The 20,752-nt window shown below is 40.0% G+C and overlaps 3 protein-coding genes across 3 annotated transcripts in view; all 3 read left to right on the top strand.

Annotated features, from left to right (window-relative positions):
- LOC119745542 (uncharacterized protein KIAA0825 homolog) overlaps window positions 1-7,502 on the top strand; it is a 32,061-nt gene extending 24,559 nt beyond the window's left edge. The window contains exons 21-26 of the mRNA XM_038221936.1: window positions 727-887; window positions 1,924-2,068; window positions 2,483-2,585; window positions 3,148-3,251; window positions 4,770-4,816; window positions 6,026-7,502. Of these exons, the coding sequence (XP_038077864.1) occupies window positions 727-887; window positions 1,924-2,068; window positions 2,483-2,585; window positions 3,148-3,251; window positions 4,770-4,816; window positions 6,026-6,415 (950 nt within the window). The 3' untranslated portion in view covers window positions 6,416-7,502. The remainder of the gene's footprint in view (window positions 1-726; window positions 888-1,923; window positions 2,069-2,482; window positions 2,586-3,147; window positions 3,252-4,769; window positions 4,817-6,025) is intronic.
- A 1,943-nt stretch (window positions 7,503-9,445) lies between these two features.
- Window positions 9,446-14,643, top strand: LOC119745135. The gene is made up of 8 exons (XM_038221359.1): window positions 9,446-9,474; window positions 10,042-10,836; window positions 11,286-11,769; window positions 12,499-12,514; window positions 13,204-13,317; window positions 13,798-13,879; window positions 14,382-14,509; window positions 14,591-14,643. Exons 2-8 carry the CDS (start codon window positions 10,325-10,327, stop codon window positions 14,641-14,643), a joined length of 1,389 nt encoding a protein of 462 aa, XP_038077287.1. The 5' UTR covers window positions 9,446-9,474; window positions 10,042-10,324.
- Window positions 14,644-15,708: 1,065 nt separating this feature from the next.
- On the top strand, window positions 15,709-18,500 carry LOC119746432. Its single transcript, XM_038223386.1, has 3 exons — window positions 15,709-15,861; window positions 16,379-16,435; window positions 17,050-18,500. The coding sequence occupies exons 1-3, from the start codon at window positions 15,742-15,744 to the stop codon at window positions 17,182-17,184; spliced, it is 312 nt and encodes a 103-aa protein (XP_038079314.1). The 5' UTR covers window positions 15,709-15,741; the 3' UTR covers window positions 17,185-18,500.
- The last annotated feature ends 2,252 nt before the right edge of the window (window positions 18,501-20,752 follow it).

The raw sequence follows: 20,752 nt of genomic DNA, 5'->3' as shown, positions 1-20,752 counted from the left end.
TTATCATATGAAATCCGCCTTTTCCAGGTTGTCTGAAGTCAGTTTCGACGTCTGTTTTTTTACTTAAACAAAATTTAAGAATACAATAAAGCAAAAAATGAGGTTTAGAAACAGCTGTTATATCGTTTTTATTCTTAAAAGTTTCATAACCGTGCAAACTTTGTAAATTGGATATATCATGTTTGTGAAATAAGCTCTTCTTTTTCCAACCCTAACCATTAGCAGTATGCCAGGCTGATCTAACCAAATTACTAATGCACTGTTTAGACCAGTGTTGTAGAACTTTCCTTTAAGGACTCAAAGTCAAATTTACATGACTCGCATAATAATTATAGACTCGGATACAGACTTTGACGTAAAAACTCAAGGACTCTTATCTTTTTTGGAATAATTGTGCATTGGAGATGCAAATTTTAATATTGGATTTTGCCTTTCACCAAAATTATTTTATAAACACTGTGTAATTAGTTCTGGCTAAGAGCTTGCAAGAAAAAATTAACAAGCCTGCTTGGGTGGGACTCGAACCCACGACCTCCTGCTTATTAGTGCAGACATCTTAAGGATGCTTTCCAAATCAAGCATGAGTCTGACCAAAAATAAAATTGATATTCCCCATTTCCAACTTTTCTTTTTAAAGAGACAAAAAAATTAACTCAAAATTAACTCAATAATCAATCGAAATTCAAGAACAGTCTATAAAATAATTGTTTTTTTGTTTTTTTGTAGGTCCCCAAGAGGACATACTGACAGCAATGCAAGTCTTGATCACCTCTCTAGCTGACAATGTAGGTGCACTGCCTACACCACTGTGCGTCTTCTTCAACAGTCTACAACAGCATCTCAATGAAAAAGAAGTGCATTGTACACATGACTGCATTGGACTTCAGGTGAGGATATGGGAAATATATAATTTTTAAAAAGGACATCAATAAAGAAATAACAAATTTTTAAAAAGGCTATTTTTGTTCCCAATTTCCCCTCTACGTTTTACATTCATGATTAATTGAATCAATTTCAGCATAAATAGGAGAAGTTCGGAGAATGAGTCGCCAAGTAGGTATGGGGAAAATTTATATGCATTTGAAGACATTGCAAAATGTTGTTTGTGTTGCACAAGGTTTGTTTGTGTTTGTTTGTAATTATTCAGCAATTGGCCGGGATAGCCCACGAAAGTACTTCAACTTGTTTCCAGTGGGGTCCCTTGGTAGAAGATGTGGAAGGAAATTACAGTTTAAGTGGTGGGAGGAAAAACTCCAGAATGATGTCGATCATGAATTTGAAAGGTGGGCCACGTCTGAATGACTTGGCTGTGGCTGGCCATTACACATGTGCCTATCGGAAATGTGTGTTACCGCCAAGACGTAGCCAAATAATTTAGATGCGGCTCTGGCTTATTTAAGGCATACACATTGCATCATTGATTGTTCGCTATCACCCTGTTAGTCCCTGTACTGCCCCAAGTTGTCTTGTCTGTCACTCCTGGCCTGTACCACATGAAACTGCGTAAGCACACTATGGTTTTCTGGATTCTTGCTATTATTTTTTGTTTCTGGTAATGAAACCAAGGATTTCTCGTAGCACCCTAGGCGCTGTAGCTCGCAAGCCTGACGAAACCTGAAGAGAGGAGGCAATGAGAAACAATTACAGTTTTAGAGGTGGGAGGAAAACCCCAGAATATTCTGGGGGAACCCACAGAATCAGGTAGGGACTGAAAACCCAATCCACATGTTGGCCTAGGTGGGATTCGAACCTGGGTCACAGCGGTGGAAGGCGAGGCGAGGAAAGTACAGCAACGCCAACCTGACTCCCCGACGGGTATAAACACAATGTAACACAATGTAGTACAACTCTACTAATGGGTTGATTTTTCCATACCTGCTTGTAAACACAACTGAGTGTGCCTGTGTCATGTTGTCTTTACAGGTGATTGCCAGCAGCCTGTACAACAGACTGTGTGATCAGGAGATGCTGGTGGAGTTGGCCGGCCTGCCCATTGGATCTCAGACATACAGTGAGATCAGTCAGTTTGGAGATTACTGCTACCAGGTCCTGACTTCATCCACTGCCAGTGAGTACCTTGGCTAATCACTGTAGACAAGTAATATAAGAGGTCTTGAACACTGCACGCTGCTGTGCGTTTCCCCCCCCCCCCCCCCTTGCCATTCTGTTCCTTCCCCCCCCCCCCCCTTCAGATGTCGGAAGTGAAATGACCACATTTTTTTTACAACTTGGTATTGTAGTAAAGACCTCTATTTTGTATGCAAATTTTACTTGTTGCACAAATACTACATCCAATTTTTTTTTTATGAAGTTCATGTCCAAAGGTCTGCAGGATATCAGTTTACAACCTCTAAAAGCACTTTAATCCAAAAAGTCCCGAATCCTCCAATTTTCAAATGATTTATCAGACACCCAAGGGAGTTTAGGTTTAGGGTTGAGCCTGCTGTGTTTCATTGCTCACCACCTAATTTGATATTTTCAGAGTGCAGAGACAGTCTACCCCAGCCAGTCTATACCTTCATGGGTTGCCACACTGACTGGCTGCATAGCAAGATTGACACCATCATCAGCCACATGGACAACGAGTAAGAGTTCTCTACTTTGCGTATAAGTCATATTTTCAAACCCTAATGATCACCATTCTGTGAGTGGCCCATCAGGCTGGCGTTTATCTCCGGTTTCAATAACATGAAACGACTGAGAATATTTCTATTCCCCCTGGATAGGATGCTAGTCCATCGCAGGTTACTCCCCAGCTAATGCCGGCACCTATTGATACTCCTGGGAGGAGAGAGGGGGAGTGTGGCCAAGTGGTTAGGGTTTGTGACTCATGATCAGAGGGTCAGGGGTTTGAATCCAGCTGCTGGTCACATATTGCATCACCATTCTGTAGTAAAAATGTAATTCTAAGTTATGAGATGTTGGAAATTTCCTTGCTAGCCTGCTCAATTTGCTTACTGGTTCTACACACTTAGCACAGATTGTTCAGTTATGGTAACCAGAGTCATGAAACCTGATCCTGTAGTGACTGTTTGTTAAAGTTTCGGTTTTTTTTGCTAAATGTTTAATGGCTCGTTTGCTGTGTTCAAGTAATTCCAACATGGCCAAAGCTTGAATATTTTTATGCACTTTTGTTTTGTAATGTAGGTTGTTTGTGAACTGTTCCGGTTATCCATTGGAGGAAGCTCCCTCAGAGTTCCTAGAGCATTACAGACAGATGCAGGCTAGTCTCATCCTCCAGGCACCAGATGGTATGTGGCCAGACTAAGTACACAGTGTTGTAGTAATGTAGGTTGTTTGTTAACTGTTCCGGTTATCCATTGGAGGAAGCTCCCTCAGAGTTCCTGGAGCATTACAGACAGATGCAGGCTAGTCTCATCCTCCAGGCACCAGATGGTATGTGGTCAGACTAAGTACACGGTGTTGTAGTAATGTAGGTTGTTTGTGAACTGTTCTGGTTATCCATTGGAGGAAGCTCCCTCAGAGTTCCTGGAGCATTACAGGCAGATGCAGGCTAGTCTCATCCTCCAGGCACCAGATGGTATGTGGTCAGACTAAGTACACAGTGTTGTAGTAATGTAAGTTGTTTGTGAACTGTTCCGGTTATCCATTGGAGGAAGCTCCCTCAGAGTTCCTGTAGCATTACAGGCAGATGCAGGCTAGTCTCATCCTCCAGGCACCAGATGGTATGTGGTCAGACTAAGTACACGGTGTTGTAGTAATGTAGGTTGTTTGTGAACTGTTCTGGTTATCCATTGGAGGAAGCTCCTTCAGAGTTCCTGGAGCATTACAGACAGATGCAGGCTAGTCTCATCCTCCAGGCACCAGATGGTATGTGGTCAGACTAAGTACACAGTGTTGTAGTAATGTAGGTTGTTTGTGAACTGTTCTGGTTATCCATTGGAGGAAGCTCCCTCAGAGTTCCTGGAGCATTACAGACAGATGCAGGCTAGTCTCATCCTCCAGGCACCAGATGGTATGTGGCCAGACTAAGTATACAGTGTTGTTGTCCATCACGAGTCCAGTCACAAGTAACATGGGATGAGCAATAACTGAGGAATATCTTTATCCCAGTTCATATGAATAGTTTGTGACATGACCTGGGATTGGCTGACTTGTGAGAGACTTGTCATTTTTGTGAGGACTTGTGATGGACTTGTGAGGACTTGTGATGGACTTGTGAGGACTTGTGATGGACTTCAGAGGACTTGTGGTGGACTTCAGAGGACTTGTGATGGACTTGTGATGGACTTGTGATGGACTTGTGATGGACTTGTGTGGGAACGTGTGGTCCAGCGGTAGGACACAGGATTTATAATCCTGTGATTGTGAGTTCAAGCCCCCCTTGAGAAAGGCACTTTACCTCAATTCCTCCTCTCAACCCAGGTGTTAAATGGGTACCGGCATTATTCAATGCTGGGAAGGTAACAGACTCCCTGTGGAGGAGGTGTGGCGATCCCCCCACGGCAGTATTTCTTGGACTCCAGTCTGGCCCAATCGCTTCGAAAGAGAGATGAGCACTCTGTTCCTGTGAACACAGGTTCATCCTCCCTGTTATGGACTTGTGAGGAGTTGTGATGGACTTGATGAACTTAAAGAGGACTTGTGATGGACTCGACTACAACACTGCCATTGTCCCATGTTTTCCTGTTATCAATCTGCTTTGTGTTGTCAGTACAAACATTTCATCTCTAGGGCAGTATATTGTTTTTTGCTTTTACCATACCAATTACTAACAGTGCTGAATTGTAACATTTTCATTTTTTCAGGAGAGAAGTATCTACTCCAAGTTTACAACATGCTAACAAATAACCTTGTAAGTGAACCTATTGCTGCAGTACAGATTCCAAACAAATATTAATATATTTTGTGTTTTTTTTAATTTTTTTTATAAATTTCTTACTTTATTTGTTTATGAGCATTGGTAAATCATGAGGGGAAAAAAATAGTTTTTGTGCCTCCTATATGTAATGTTTTGTTTTTGGAAGTCAGCAATTTGAGAATTCGAGTCACAAAATATTGTGACTATAAAACGGGTCAAAGGTTATTACTTTACCGCAGAAATGAGCAGTTGTCCATTAGTTGACTTGTGGAATTGTAAATTTGACTAGTAAAATGGACAATAGGTGAGTTTTACCGGATTGTTAATTTTCAAAATGTCAGTAACTTTTTTTATACTGAACACTTTACCATGACAAACTGTTTATCAATAACTTCATTTCCCCTATTCATTTTTTTGTCTTTTCCTTTTCTTTTTTTATGCCCCGCGGCGAAGCCGAAGGGGCATACTGTTTCCGCCTTGTCCTTCCGTGGGTGGGTGGGTGGGTGTGGGTGGGTGTGTGGGTGTGTGTGTCCGGACAAATCTTGTCAGCGCAATAACTTGAGAAATACTTAACATATGAACTTCAAATTTGGTTTGTGGATTGTCCTTGGTAATCCTAAGAAGCCTTTTGCATTTGGGGCCGAAAGGTCAAGGGTCAAGGTCACAGTGGCTGAAACAATAGAAATTTTGTCAGCACGATAACTTGAGAAATACTTTACATATGAACTTCAAATTTGGTTTGTGGATTGTCCTTGGCAATCCTAAGAAGCCTTTTGCATCTGGGGCCAAAAGGTCAAGGGTCAAGGTCACAGTGGCAAAAACAAAAGAAATTTTGTCAGCGTGATAACTTGAGATATACTTTAAATATGAGCTTCAAACTTGGTTTGTGGATTGTCGTTGGCAATCCTAAGGAGCCTATCGCATTGGGGGTCGAAAGGTCAAGGGTCAAGGTCACAGTGGCTAAAACAATAGAAATCTTGTATTTATTCTGAGATCATAGGGATTAGGGATTAATTCATATAAAACCTACAGAAGACACTAATGCTGTCAATGAACGTTCCATTTGACCAAGGTACATGTAAGTTGATGTTAGAGTGATGTTATGTCATGGAAACAGTCACGGTTGCGGGGCATTTGTGTTTGTAAACACACCTGACTTGTTTCCTTCTAATTTTGTGAACTCTTTTTTATTCTCTCCTATAGGATTGGTTCGAACATCAGTTAGAAATCCCACCTGTTTTTCCATCCAAGGATCCCTCCTCCTCCCCAACCAATCCCAAGGAGAGCCCCATCTTCTCCTTAGACCTGACCAAGAGCCCCGCCCATAGCCACACCCATGCCCAGCCCTTCCAACCCCTGGCCTGCTTCAACACCTTAAACGGCGCCCAGTTTGACCAGACGGCCCTGGCCGAGTTCCCCTTCAACTGGCCCCGTCTCCTGCAGTGCGAGTTAGGCATGAGCGAGGTGGGATTCCGGACGCTGCTGTCTCATCGGCACGAGATGCAAGAGGACGCCTATCTTGAAGAGGCAGAGAAGAAGCCTGTGCATATCCTAAGGAGCAAGTATAACCTGGAGGTGGCTGAGTTAGTCTGAGGATAGAGCAAATCCTAAAACAGATTCTACAAGTGACATTTGGTTTGTGCTAGTTGTCAACTGTGTGTTTTTTTCATCCATCCATCTGTTTATAGTTCGTCTGTCCCAGAAGTCGAGGGTTGGACTCCATGATGATCATGTCCTCTTGGTCGGATAGCTTTCCTGCACTCTACTCGGTTCAATGCCAGACTGGCATCAATCTGCATGCACCTCAGGCCATTGTTGATGTTGTCACTTCACCTCTTCTTTGGACGGCCACATTGGTAGTTGCCAGGAATCGCCCCCCAAAACACTTTAATGCATTGCCCCCAAAACACTTCAAAATACACAATAAGGAATGCCAAGCTATCCTGTGTTAAGCAAATGAGCCTGCTCTGAATCCCTCCACTTGAAGATGTCTCATCTAAAAAAAAAATGTAAGAGAAAGGATCAAACCTTTCTTGCCAAGAAAATCACTCACACATGTATGTCATTTCTGTTGTTATTTGTTGGTTTTTTTGTACAAGCCAAATTCCCGAGAAGTAAGAATATGCTGCCATTGGGCCGGTCTAGTGCAAAGCTTGTATGATAAAAGATGATTCGGAAAGGATTTTGCTCATTATTTGAGCAATTTTCAATTCATTCTTGTCAAATAGTCATAAATAAGTATTCGTATCTGTACAAATTAATATGCGCAAACCATTCATAACTATGAGTTACACAAAAACAGTTTGACAGATATTTAGTTTGTAGGTGACTTTCCTTGGGGAAAAATGTGAACTTTCAAATGACTAGAAACAGATTTCATCACAAAAATGTGATCTTTCAAAATTCATGATCAAACACTCCAAAAAAGTTTGTAACTATAATATATGGAATCCTCCCAGATTATATTTCATTTATATTGACTGCTGTTGTTGTTTATTGAGCTTTTGCTTCAGTGTGCCAAAGGTGTATTCATTCGTTTTATTTGACAAAAATGTATTTTAGCTAAGGAATATAGTAGATATATTGTATATGTAAAAGTTTGTTGATATTTGTGTAAAATTATGTGTATTTATTGAGAACTATGATATCTTTGGGTATTATAAAGCAAAATAACACCTGACCTATATAAGTATGTCTCCAAAGTTTTGATAACCACAGTGTGTTGTACATGTAAGCCAACCTTTCTGCACTCGAATGGGGAGATCATTAAGTATTCAGTATAGGGTGGCATGGGTGGCTTGTGCGTAAAGCGCTCGCCTCTCACCAAGGTGACCACGGTTCGAATCCTGGCCGCGGATTGCATGTGAGTAGAGTTGTGCGTGGTTCTCTCCTGTGCCACGTTGGTTTTTCTCCAGGCCCTCCGGTTTTCCTCCCTCCGGAAAAATCAAACACTTTCGATCTCAGGCTGTGCTCCGTGGTCATACATGGGTCGATGTGGCCGGCAGCCATAGGCGCCTTTACGTGCCAGCAGCCCGACCACGTTGTAGCCGCGTCCTTCGCAATTCAGCATACCAGCTGCGAGTAAGGATGATTAGCCTCCCTTATTATTATTATTATTATTATTATATTATTATAGGGATCATTAAGTATTCAGTATAGGAATCTTGTTATGATGAATGTCTGCTACCAGTGTTTGGTATAGTTATCCATAAAATTGTGCATCAAAAAGCCAAAGTGCAGTGGCGTAACCGGGAAGGGGGGATTTTAAATCTACAGATTAGAGACTTTTAAGGCTAGAGTTTTAAAAGCAAATTTGGGATGATGCAGAAAATGGATTATAAATGCAAAATAAGGGTAGTGACATCCTCGAGTCATTTTTGTCCTGTTGTCGGCAAAATTGTGTGCTTTGTGGGAAAATGTGCCCGGATGAATAGTGCCCCCTGTTGTCCAATACCATCCATGCTCGTCAGCTTTGAACTGTGACACCTATAGGAAGATGGTGTCTAGTTTCCTCCCCCCCCCCAAAAAAAAAACAGGATTAGGTTTCATTAGAAATTTCACAGAAATATTCAGATTTTGTTGTGCAAGATTAGTACTTTTGCTTAGTATACTTTTAAATATATATATATATAGTTTGTTTTTTCAAGTGCAATATCGTTTTGTTCAAACAGTGTGGAATATGTGATTAAATTATTACTTTAAAACTAGCAAATTTGGCTCAATTATTTACTCATTTTAATGCTTGATGATGACATTTCACAGATGCTGTTTTAAAAAATATTGATGTAGAGGAATCTTTTGTAACAATGCTAATGCGTTTAGTTTAAGGTTATTTTATTTGAATAAAATGTCCCTACCATGTCCCTACCCTACCATCCCACTTTACAAATTCCCAACGTCAATCCGACTTTTACTAATTCCCAAATTCCGGAAGGGTTTTAGTTGTATTCATCATCATGAATATCCTTGTCAAAATAGGTGTCGGCCTTGCTGAGAAACTTGACTTCATCCCTTCAATGCCTCCCAGATATTCGCAACTACATTATGGTCAAGTGTTGGTGTTTGCGTGATAGATCCCCGTGTCCGGAGTTTCCATTTACACACAAAACATGTATGTTTAAACTTTGATTTCTGTTGTTGTTTTTTTCGGAGTTATATCACCGTACCACTAGCATAAACTGAGCTGTGCGTGGCAACGGAAACAAGTAAATCTAGGAATGTGTCTATTTCTATATTTACCCATCCGACAAAAATCTTCCCAGATAACTGTAAGACTAAGCATTATACGAAGAACCCTTGGACCCATCTGACTTCACTCTACCAAATAAATTAATGATTATTAAAAAAGCTCAATGATTTTTTTTCTTTCACATGTGGCAGTAATACGCGTCCGGATGAACCGTGCTCTTTCCATTTGAAATTCAATGCTACGTGACTCAAAATGGTATCCGAAGTCCAAACAGTCCCGAGAATTAGAGCAAGTCATTCTGGAACATAGAGGGCGCACTTCCTGAAAACTTTTAGACGATGTGATTGGACCGGCGCCAGCGCGGTTTACCGGGCCGTCCGCGGGTACGGTACCGGGTACGGTTAGTCCATCATGTCCATGTAGGCCCTCCGGCATGTCCGGTACAGGTTCTCGATATCTTTCGGTGAGCAAGACTGTTTTGACTTAACTTGTGTAGGCTTAAATTAATTTGTGTGTGTGTGTTGTGGAAGTACTAAGTAGACCCAAACAGTAAGACCTGGAGAATATCATGTATTTGGGTCAAAACTTTTCTTGAAACTCGGAGTGGGCTGTGATTTATGTAGCCCCACTTGTGTGGCCTCCGTATTGCTGCGCTGTACATTAGGCCTAACGTTCCGTGCGGCAATACGGAGGCCACACAAGTGGGGCTATGATTTATGATGACAATTAATTAACGTTAGGAGCCCAACAGTAGTCGTGTACTAGGACACTAGTCTTATGTTGTGCAAGTTTCGTTCATAAATAAAAAAAAAACTAGGCCCTATGGCCTTTTATGAATATTTTATTAAAAATAAAAGAACCAAAAAAAAAAAAAATTCTCACACAGTGGATTGGATCCCAGGACCTCTGAAACGGTAGACCAACATTTAACCAATCAAGCTACCAAAGCGCTCCAGTTAGAAGGGCAGTTTTTAATGTGATATACATCAAAAACAATGTTTTGGTACTTTTTAAAATTTATTTTTTACAGAGTCTCAATATGAACTTATAGTAAATGGATCAGCTTGCAGGAGGCAGCAGCTCCGTTGCTGCATCATCTGGCCACGGGGATTCCTTCCTCCTACTTGAAACTCATGAGCAGAACTTCATTCAGCAACATTTGTGCCAATACCACTGATACTTCCAGCATTGAGCGGAGTGGCCGACAGTTTTTCCCATCATTGCTGACTGGTTTGCCCTCCAGCTTTGACCCCTAATTGGCTGGTGACCCGGCCTTTACCAAGTCTGCATCAGTCAGTGTACCAGTATCCTTGATGGCCTCCAGTCCATCCTCAGTGGCCAGTGTTTCAACAATTAGCCCACCTTTGCAAGCCAGCGATGTGGCCTTCAATTCATCCTCACTGGCTGGTGTTCCGGCCTCCACCTCATCCTTTCCTGCAAGAAGTTTTCCGGCCTATACCCCATCCTTGCTGGCCAGTGGTTCGGACTTTGTCACATCCACATTGGCCAGTGTTTCTGCCATTCAGAGCCCACCTTTGCTGGCTAGTAGTTTGGCCTTCAATTCATCCTCAACAGCCAGTGGTCCAGCATTAATCTCATCCTCAATGACCAAGGTTTCAGCCATTATCCCAACTTTGCCAGCCAGTGATCAGGCCTTCGTCACATCGTCATCAGCCAGTCTTCCACTCTTCACCCCATCATTACCTGCTGCTTGCCATGCAGTTGCACTACCCAACATTGGAGGTCTTGATACATCCATTTCCTGGCGACGTTCTGCTCTGTCTTCTGATCGGTTGGATCCATCTAGTAACATTCTACCTACTGGGTGAGTAAATATTAAAATTGAACAACGTAAATGTTATCAAGAAAAATAGTCTATAACCTATCTGAAAGTAGCTTTGTATGCCAACAGCTGTGGTAACTGAATACAAAGAAATTTATTTCTGCAAAGTTGTCATATGATGGACATTTATCATTTCTAAAAAAAAAATGGACTTTACTTTAACCTTAATTGGTTTATCATGTGATATTTTTTGGTGACCTGTCCTTTCAATTTTAGAATTCAAAGAGTGTATTACATAAATTGCCATTACTTGAATTTGTTACAAATACACATGTGAGATATATGTGTACATGCAAGATATTAGCAATTTTTAAACTTTCAATTATTCGAATGGTTTCACTTTTCAAAGAAGCTAAGACATAATCGCCCCATGAAAAGTGTTCCAACAAAAAACCTGCCTGCCTTTGACTTTGATTTTTTTCACTCTCTAGGACTAAAACACTTCTTCATTCAGCTGAAATATATCAAGAAAGCAGCAGCCTCGCCAAGGGGCCTACCGGTAACTTTGCCCAGGGGCGTACCCTCAACCCTGTCCAGGAGCGTACTCTGAGTCCCGTCCAGGGGCCTACTCCGAGCTCTTTCCAGGGGTCTACCCTCAGCCCTGTCCAGGAACCTTCAAATAGCTTTGCCCAGGGGCCTACCCTAAGCTCTGTCCAGGGGCCTACCCTCAGCTCTGTCCACAGTGCCCAGGGACCTACCTGTAGCTTTGCCCAGGGGCCCACCCACAGCCCGCCCCAGGTGTCTATCAGCAGCCCTACTCCCCCGGTGTCCATCGGCACCCCTACTCAAGCCTTTGCCTTCAAGGATCTGGACTGTCTGGAGAACCTTCCTGAGGTCGTGGAGAGTTTGTCCCAGGCACAGAGGCAGCAGGCTGCTGAGATTGAGAGGCAGTACCAGTTATTGCAGGAGGAGAAGGTACGTGTTTCAAACATAACATCTAAGATGGTTGGGATGTTGATTTAAAAGGAGATAGATATGGAATTCTTAAGTCATTCTGCTGTCATCCGCCTTAATTGTGCCAAAGTGCCCCCTCTCCGCTTGATAATAGAGAGGCTGGTTGGGAGTGATTAAATTGGTTTCAATCAGGCGCCATCTTGCTTATAATCAACATGTATCCCACTCCTAAACACTGGTTTCCGCCTCCATAATATTTGTAGTCAGAGCCACATGAAAAGGATCGGGAACAGTCTAGCGCAGTCACGTATCCCCTGGTATCTTACGTACATTACATAAATAAGGAAAAGCGACCTGCATGCGTAAACCAGTGAAGTGCATGACCCACCGCTACTTGGCTAGCTCTCTTTGTCATGTCACATATGGAGCTCATAGTCAAAAGTCTATCAAATGAGCTGAGTGAAGTAGGTCGCTTCTGCAAAGTTGGCGCATCACTTTTTGATTGCAATTGTGGGCAAATAGGCTCTGAATGTAGCTTCTCATGAAACCGTGACTTGATTTGATCATGAAAATTGTGCACGTATTGCACATTGGCAGTGGCTGGTGCTGGTCTGGTCAGATTTTGTGAATTTTTTATTTTGATGTACATGTAATGCCAGCTATATTCGGCAAAGTGCAAGACTCATTATTAAATTGTTTACTCCTTTTCTTGTTTTATATTCCATGTGGGTCACACCTCATTTACATTAGGAGAGACTGAAGAAAGGTACGTGGCAAACTTCTCTTGACTTACTGATATTATTTAAAGGTCATAAACTCTCTTGATGAGCATTACTCACTATAGAGATACATGCTAAACCAATGAAGGGGATTAGTATCAGGCGCGGATCCAGAGGGGGGGAGGGGGGAAGTTGAGGGGTCGAAACGCACCCTGCTCTGACTCAATTTTTTTGCATAGAAATACATTAAAAATAATGTGAACCCCCCCCCCCCCCCCCTGCTCTGGCACCCCCCAAAAAAGTTTACTGGTATTAATATCTGTCTGTGTATAAAATTTGGACAGAGCCAGTTTGGTTAAGTGCATTTTTGTACACTATTGTGTAATAAAGTGTTACTGATCATTGCATTTGAACATCACCCCCATCAAATGTATAGTACGAGTCCCCCCCCCCCCCCCCCCCCCATTTGATTATATAGAGGCCAAGTGTCCGGAAAAAAACAACCTGTCTACATTTCAGCATTGATTTGCAGATAAACCCCCCCCCCCCCTGCAAAATTTCCTGAATCCGCCACTGAGTATCTGTTCAACAAACCTGGTTATCATGTGGAAGTTAATGGGCAAATTTCACAATAACACAGTTGAATGGTTATATGTGCTTGTTTCAAAATGCAATACAAAGTTTGAGAGGTGCTGTAATTGCTCAAAAAATATTTTAAAACAAATTCAATTTGAAGAGGAAGACCAACTTCAGCAGATTCAAGAAGAGCTACGATACTGCACAAGACAGATCTGCCTAACAGAGGAGGACAGCGCTGTGTTGTCACAACACTGCAAGAAGTTCAAAATGGGTGAGTTGAATAGACAAACGATCTTACGGAGTGAAAAGTAGGCCTGTCGATTTTTTGGAGATTTCTTTTAATTGCACGAGTTTGTTATGAAGAACCCATTTTTTTTCTAGAATGTTTCCCAATTTTGTTAAGGTGAATGGAGTCCGTGAAATGAGATAGAACCTCTGTTGCTTTCATGTGCGTGAGGAATTGAATAAACTCCACTGACATCCAAATAAATTCTGATTTTTTTTGGGGGGGGGGGGGAAAGATTGCCACTTCTGGTTATTGATTTTCTTTGTACAAGATAAGTGGAAGAATCTCTGTTATAAATACAGTAGCGCTGGTAACTGGGGACTTGTGTTTATTTGGATCACAAAAGAAAAGGGGGAAGAATCATAATCAATTACTCTGTTCTTACTAGTTTCATCATCTTTTTCTTCAATTGTTGTCATTAGTTTAAATCTAGATTGAGGAGAATCTTTACTATTTCTTTTTTAGATTTGGACTCCGTTTCTGTGGAGAATTTAGAAATAGTCAGAAAAATTCAGGAAACAAGACAAAAGATGGCCGATGATGCAAGGTGGGTGGTCAATCAAAATGAAGTACATGTATTATGTTCTTAAGTAGTTTGAATCTCTCTTTATTATCTTACTTATTTTTGCTACCATGATGAAAAAATTGATAATCGGTTACTTCCGTTTGTAATTTCATATGACCTCTTAAGGTTCTGACGGGGCTTGATTTTCTGTCTGTTTATTGCACCATTCTCTGATCATGTCCCTCAACTCCTGTTTTCGGCCAAGGAGACAAATTTCAGAATTTTAAAAAAAGTTTGGTCCACAGTAACTCAAAATAACCACCAACGTAAGTCCCTCCCTCTCCCTCCACATCCCCCCCCCCAAAAAGGGTGTGATGTCACAGATAACCAGTGTTTCTGAAAATTATTTCTTGTCCATGATTGTCACCTCAAAGTCTAGTCCTCTGTCGTTAAATGAAAAAAAAATCTCAAATTGTGAGATATATAATGCATAGGTTAATTTCCTCAGAGGTAACCGAAGCCAACATCTTCAATTCTCCTTCAGACTTTATGCTGAATATCGTGTCAAAATGAGCAGCCATCAGCAGCTAGTGAATGACCTAGAATCCAGCATGCCCACTCACATGGAATTGGCCACGCAAAAGGAGAAAATACAGGCGCTTCAAGCTGAAAGTAAGTTTTGGATCTAGCTTGAGGGAGAAATTGAAATCCCCAAATATATGTTTTCCTCCCCTTTTTTTGTTTTCCTGACAGAAGAGAACCACATAGACTCAGGCAATACAACTGGTTCTGATAAGAAAAATTGAAACCTTTCACAGCATTATACTTATTACCAGTGATTCAATTCTATGTTTGTATTTTACTCCCATATATGCATCTTTTGAGTTCAATAATATCCCCCATTTCCTGGGAAAACCAAAATCTAAATGGGTGTTTAGAATTCTTTTATGGATTCAGCAATAGACAAGGTATACCTTTATAAATGACTCGGTCTCTCGTTGTAAAAATGTTAATTCAAAACTGAAACGAAAAAAAAATAATAATAAGAGACAAATTAAAAGACATCCTCCTCCAAAGATCCAAAATCACAATAAATATTTTGCTAACAACTTATTTCATAAAGCTATAGACCAATTTGTCACATGGTGCGCCATGACAGTGGGTAGGTTTTTGTTTCTTTGATACACTTGATTAGGCACTTTGTGCTTTCATTGTAACTGAATTTTAACAAAACCTGCCCACTGTCATGGTGCACTGTGCAAAGGGTCTATTCAAAAGGAATTGCAACAAAGGTATACTGATGTCATTTTTCCAGCCCTCGTGCTTATTCATGAGGAAGCCATTTTTGATCATGTTCCCTGAATGCATTTTATAAATTGTAAACTGTTGAATGGGATGGTGCCAGACTATTTATGCGTTCCAAGCCTCACTTTCAATTTTCGTTTTTTTTTCAATGTTTAATCACAAATTTCAAATTATTCATCAGAGCAGACTGGTATGAATCTTTAATTATCTATATTTCATTGCTTTCATTTCTATGCTCAAGTCCCAAAAAATGATGATGTTACCTCGCTTTCAATTTAAAATGGCCGACTCGTGAATAAAGCCAATTGACCTTATTTGTTACTTATAAGGCCGTGTCCGAAACGGGCTTCCAGAGCTACGGCTACATCTATTGTCAGTGTGTCCCCGCATATTTTCAATGGGCGCAGACCTAGACCTAGCTCTAGACAGTTGATTCGGATGCAGCCTTAGTCACTTATAATTGACTTGTTACTCTATTGTGAATTTTGCCTTTCAACTCAGTGTGATATTGGGTTCACTGCTTTAATCGGTATTGCTCATCAGAATTATAACATCATTGGCTTGTTGGTGTCCTCTTTATTTGTGTTGAAGAGACAGCGATGGAGAATGAGCTGCTTGTGACCACCGATGGAAGCGCCACAAAACTGGAGCAAGAGATGAAATCCCTGATAGCCAGCAAAGATAAGCTGCTGACTAGCATCAGCGAGAAAACAACAGCAGTAAGCAATATCTTCTCTTCTTATTGTGAAATCTTTTTCCCACAGATATGTGTGATCCAAAATGGAATTTGCAATGTCAGGGCTACTCTTTTTACAATTCTTCACAGTGGAATTGTAGGAACAGGCAGCAGTTTCTGCATATAGGCCTACAGCGAAATCTTGATAAGTCAAACTCTGATAACTCAAAACAACTGTGAAGTCAAACAAAGAATCCATTGCCTTCAGTAGTATAACAATGATATACAACCCTGCTTAACTCACAGCTGTGCTTAAGTCAAATTTTGAACCTGTTCCCTTGAGGTTTGACTGCAAGATTTCACTTTATTTAGAATTTAAACCCGGAGTCATATTACAATGAAGATTGGATAGGAAACACTCACAAATAAAAAAAAGAGTTCACAATACTGTTGCATTTGTTGAATCAGGTATTGCTTTTACAGCCATCGTACATATCCATAATCCCTTTGTGACCACTTTTCATACCACCCTTAACTTTAACAAAAAACTTTTCTTTTAGATTGCCAATGAGGAATCACGGCATGCATGCTTGAAGCAGGACACAGACGTACTTCGTGTAAGTTTGCTCTTTGGTTTTACCCTATTATCATTGGATTTTGCTCTTAAAAAGGAAAGGTTCAAGTTCACAGAGAACCTGAAAACCCACTGGAATTGGGAATTGTAAAAGTCCCAGTGCTTTTTCAGGGGCGCGCTTTAACACTTCAAGAATTTGAAGAAATTCATTATAATTTCAGAATTGGATTTTGCTCTTCATGGTAATTAACTGCTACAACATCAGATTCAAACCCACTAGCTGGCCCCGGCAAGCTCTAGGGTCGAGCTGTAAGCTGACGGTATGGTCTTGCATATATGTCTAATGTCTGCACTAGTAAGCAGGAGGTCGTGGGTTCAATTCCCACCCGGGTAGTTTGTGAATTTTTTTATCCCAAGTACTCCGACAAACACTTAGTATACAGTGTATCAAAAATATGTTGGCAAGGGGGCAACGTTTTTCAAAAGTTTTGGAGACATTCGTGCAAAAACATCCATAAATGCTGTTGGCAAAGATCCTTAAAGCCTGATGTAACTTTCAGTGTGGAGCAATTATGGGAAGGTATATGGCAAACGCAACAGAAAAACTGAAAGTGTTGACATCATAACATTTTCATTTGTTTTGCTTCTTCTCAACAGAAGAGGAACCAGGCCCAGCTGACTCGACTGAGGCGACAGCTGAAGGAGGCCCAGCTGAGGAACAAACAGTGGCATGATGAGGCCTGTCAGCTGGAAAACCAGATAGAACAACTGCGCAAATTCACAGAGGAATAAAACTATGGGTTGGTGATTCCTCAGTTTTGTTTATAACTGTTTGCGATCAATGTCTAATGGATGTGCTTAAATAAATAGACCATTGTGGTACAGGTTGTCCCACAAAAAAACGGGCATGTTTTCAGTAGTGCTGAGTAGAATAATTGGTCTTCCAAATGCTTTTTAGTTGGTTTCAATTGGGACGTTTTGCTCAAAAGACACAGCAATCATAATACGGGACGTGAAAAACCACTTGGGCCACTTTTTTTATATATCAAGTTTACAGATCGAAGCCAAAGGATGTAAATCCTTTCTCACTTTCAAGGAAAGTGGCCCAAGACGAGTCGACCCTTGGAACTAATATGAAGCATAGCATTATTGTTCCAATGCATCACTTTGAATGAAATAAAGTTCGTATGGTAGATTGGTTATTCGGCCAAGAGGTAATTTGAAAATATTCAAAACTCACATGCAATATCAATTTATTGATTGGTTTTCGGCTGTTACTTTTTTGGTGGGACAACCTGTATTATACAAATATTGACTGTTTGGAGTGGTGTAAAGAAACTAGCCTCCTTAGGTGAGCCATAGAATGTGATCCATAGAATGCTCCATGGATCACCAAGGGAGGCTAGTTTTACTACACCACGAGATAAAGCAGTCAATATTTGTTTTATAGCACCTCTCCCACAGATTCTGCGTGATTTTAAGCGACAACTAATTAATTTAATCTAAATACAATTAGACATACTTTTATTTGCATACGAAATTAGTTGAAATTTACTGACCACACTTAATACCGGTTGCCATGCACAGCAAGATGACAAAAATAGTGAATGCCATGTGACTAGTTCTCAGCCAAGTCAAGATACAGAATCTGTGGGTGAAGTGATATAAGAAGTCTTATCTATAGATACATGACATCTTCTAACACTTCACTCCAAGGACAGTTACATGTATTTGTTCCTATTGACATGCATGAGTAGACAGATTGTATTTTCATTGTTACTTAATTTAAATAAAACTTGCCCTTGGTGTGCAAGGGCTCTAAAGTGAAAGAATCTGACACTTTACATGTGGCACCTCAAAAAATGGTAGAGGTAGTTTGGTCTGCAGAGGTCAGTTTTTGTAAAAAGTTTTTGTAATAAGTGGGTATTTATATAGCACACATATCCACCAGGACTGGGGCTCAAGGCACTACGTCATTATTACCACTGCTCATTGGGCCCATGAAACATTCCAAATACCACCTCAGCTCCCTGGGGGTATACAGCTTGATGCTGCCTGTTAGGCACAAGGTAGCTAATTCAATCACAATAACCATCTCTGCCCTCATAGGTACCCATTTACTCCTGGGTGGAGAGGAGCAATGAGCGACAAAGTGCCTTGCCCAAGGGCACACGCACCATGACCCCAGGCTGGACTTGAACCCACAACCAACAGAATTACCTGCAGACCACGAGTCCAATGTCCTTATAACCACGAGGCCATAGGACTCCACCATCATTATCATCTCAATGAATGTCAGTCATTGCACACTTGTTGAAGAGTCACAAGTGTGGGATTGAGAAACATTTCTAATTTGTCAGAAAATACTTTGCAAATGTTCTTGACTCTCCATGGACTTTGTACACAACCGTTGAAGTTGCGTCTGGACACGACGTTCTTTCCAAGTTTTGTCTCTAGTTTGACAAGTTCTTGATTAGTATAAGATTTTATGTAAAAAAGTTTTGCACTTGACATTTTTTATAACTGTTCAAGACAAACAGGTACTTTAAGTCATAATATGTAATAATTTGAAGTATTCAAGTATTGCATATTTATATATGAACAATTGACGGAGATTTCGAGACATCCCATGTACATATTTAAAAAAAAAAGTATTTTTAGTCCAGTTGTACGTCTTGTTTAAATTTTTGTTCAACATATATGCGACAATTTTTGCTGTTACCGTGCATTTATGATTATTTTTGTTCTTATTGCTGCACACTTGTGAACAATGTTTTGGTTACATTTTTTAATTGTTTGACAATTACTCTAATATTTTACAGATTTTTTTTTTTTTTTATGACGATCAATGATGATGAATGTGTTGTTTTTGTTAGTAAATGGTTACTTGTTTGTATTTTCGCACTTAACACAAGTTCATTGTTTTGGGTATATTATTTTTATCGTTTGATAATTTCTTTCGATATTCAACAGCCATGTGGTTTATTTGACGACCTATCACCAGACAAGATTTTAGTTGAATATAACGAGTATTTTTGCAGTAATCTTTCCTCAACAAGTGTGTTGTTTTTTGTTCCATAAAAGTTAACTTTAAATTGAATTGTATTTTTCGCTCTTAACACACTACATTATTTTGTTTACATTTTTTTTGTTTTGTTCGATAATAACTGTAATATATTGCAGATTTGTGTTAAATATCAAGATCAACTACTGATGAGACTTGAATTTAGTGCGACTTGTTTTTGTTGAGTTATCATTTGGAAAACTAGCTGTGTTGTTTTGTTCCAAAGGCCCTAGATGGTTACTGTTATGTGTTTATCGTATTTAACACACCTCATTGTTTGGAGAATATTATTTTTATCGTTTCATAATTTCTTTCGATATTCAATCGCAATGTGGTTTATATCACGACCAATCATTCGACGAGATTTTAGTTGAATGTAATAAGTATTTCTTAAGTAATCTCCACAACGAGTGTGTTGTTTTTGTTCCATAAAAGTTTACTTGAATTCGAATAGTATTTTTCGAACTTAACACACTATATTGTTTTGGTTACATTTTTTGCTATTGTTCGACAATAAAAGATTTGTGTGACATATCACAATCCATCACTAGCAAAGTTTTTAATTCAATGCGACATCATTTTTTATGTGACAACAAATAATTTTGAGCAATTTATTAACCCAAATTTTCCTTGCATTTTTTTCTTTGGAATAGCACATCTGTCCAGAAGTCGAGTTGGAATGTGTTCTAAGGCCCCATAGGCATCTTCCCTGCAAGTTTCAAGCAATTTCATTTTTCGCCCAAAATGGAAAAAAATGCAAGGGGTTAGCCTGAATTTTTTTTAATAAAATCCGGCCAAAAATGAATTTTCTCCAAACTCTGCAGAAATTCGTCTGGATGCACGAGGAGTCCCAATCAATATTCAAAGACCCCGTTTCTTAAAGAATTGGACAAAAATCATCATTTTTATGTGAAAACAAATATTTTTGAGCAACTTATTAACCCTTAATTTTCGATCCATTTTTTGTTTGGAATACCACATCTGTCCAGAAGTCGAGTTGGAATGTGTTCTCAGGCCCAAAATGGAAAAAAAATGCAAGGGGTAAGCTTTACATTTTTGATGAAAATCGGCCAAAAATGAATTTTCTGCAAACTATTCAGAAATTTGTCTTGATGCACGAGGAGTCCCAATTAATATTCAAACACCCAATTTTTTTAAGAATCGGGCCAAAAAACCCATCATATTTATGTGAAAACAACTATTTTTGAGCAATTTATTTACCCTAAATTGTCGAAGCATATTTCTTTAGAATAGCACATCTGTCCAGAAATCGGGTTGGATTGTGTTCTAAGGCCC

This window comes from Patiria miniata, unplaced genomic scaffold (assembly GCF_015706575.1).
Source record: "Patiria miniata isolate m_02_andy unplaced genomic scaffold, ASM1570657v1 HiC_scaffold_7, whole genome shotgun sequence".
Classification (NCBI taxonomy): Eukaryota; Metazoa; Echinodermata; class Asteroidea; order Valvatida; family Asterinidae; genus Patiria; species Patiria miniata.
This window is presented reverse-complemented; position numbering and strand designations above follow the sequence as displayed.

What these genes read in the sequence shown, in the direction of transcription:
- LOC119746432 (XM_038223386.1), top strand. Translation starts at nt 15,742, where the DNA reads ATGGAGAATGAGCTGCTTGTGACCACCGATGGAAGCGCCACAAAACTG. An exon ending in TCAGCGAGAAAACAACAGCA is followed by an intron (nt 15,862 to 16,378) that starts GTAAGCAATATC and finishes CTTTTCTTTTAG; the next exon opens with ATTGCCAATGAGGAATCACG. An exon ending in AGGACACAGACGTACTTCGT is followed by an intron (nt 16,436 to 17,049) that starts GTAAGTTTGCTC and finishes TCTTCTCAACAG; the next exon opens with AAGAGGAACCAGGCCCAGCT.
- LOC119745135 (XM_038221359.1), top strand. Translation starts at nt 10,325, where the DNA reads ATGGCCTCCAGTCCATCCTCAGTGGCCAGTGTTTCAACAATTAGCCCA. An exon ending in AAGATGGCCGATGATGCAAG is followed by an intron (nt 13,880 to 14,381) that starts GTGGGTGGTCAA and finishes ATTCTCCTTCAG; the next exon opens with ACTTTATGCTGAATATCGTG. An exon ending in ACAGGCGCTTCAAGCTGAAA is followed by an intron (nt 14,510 to 14,590) that starts GTAAGTTTTGGA and finishes TTTTCCTGACAG; the next exon opens with AAGAGAACCACATAGACTCA.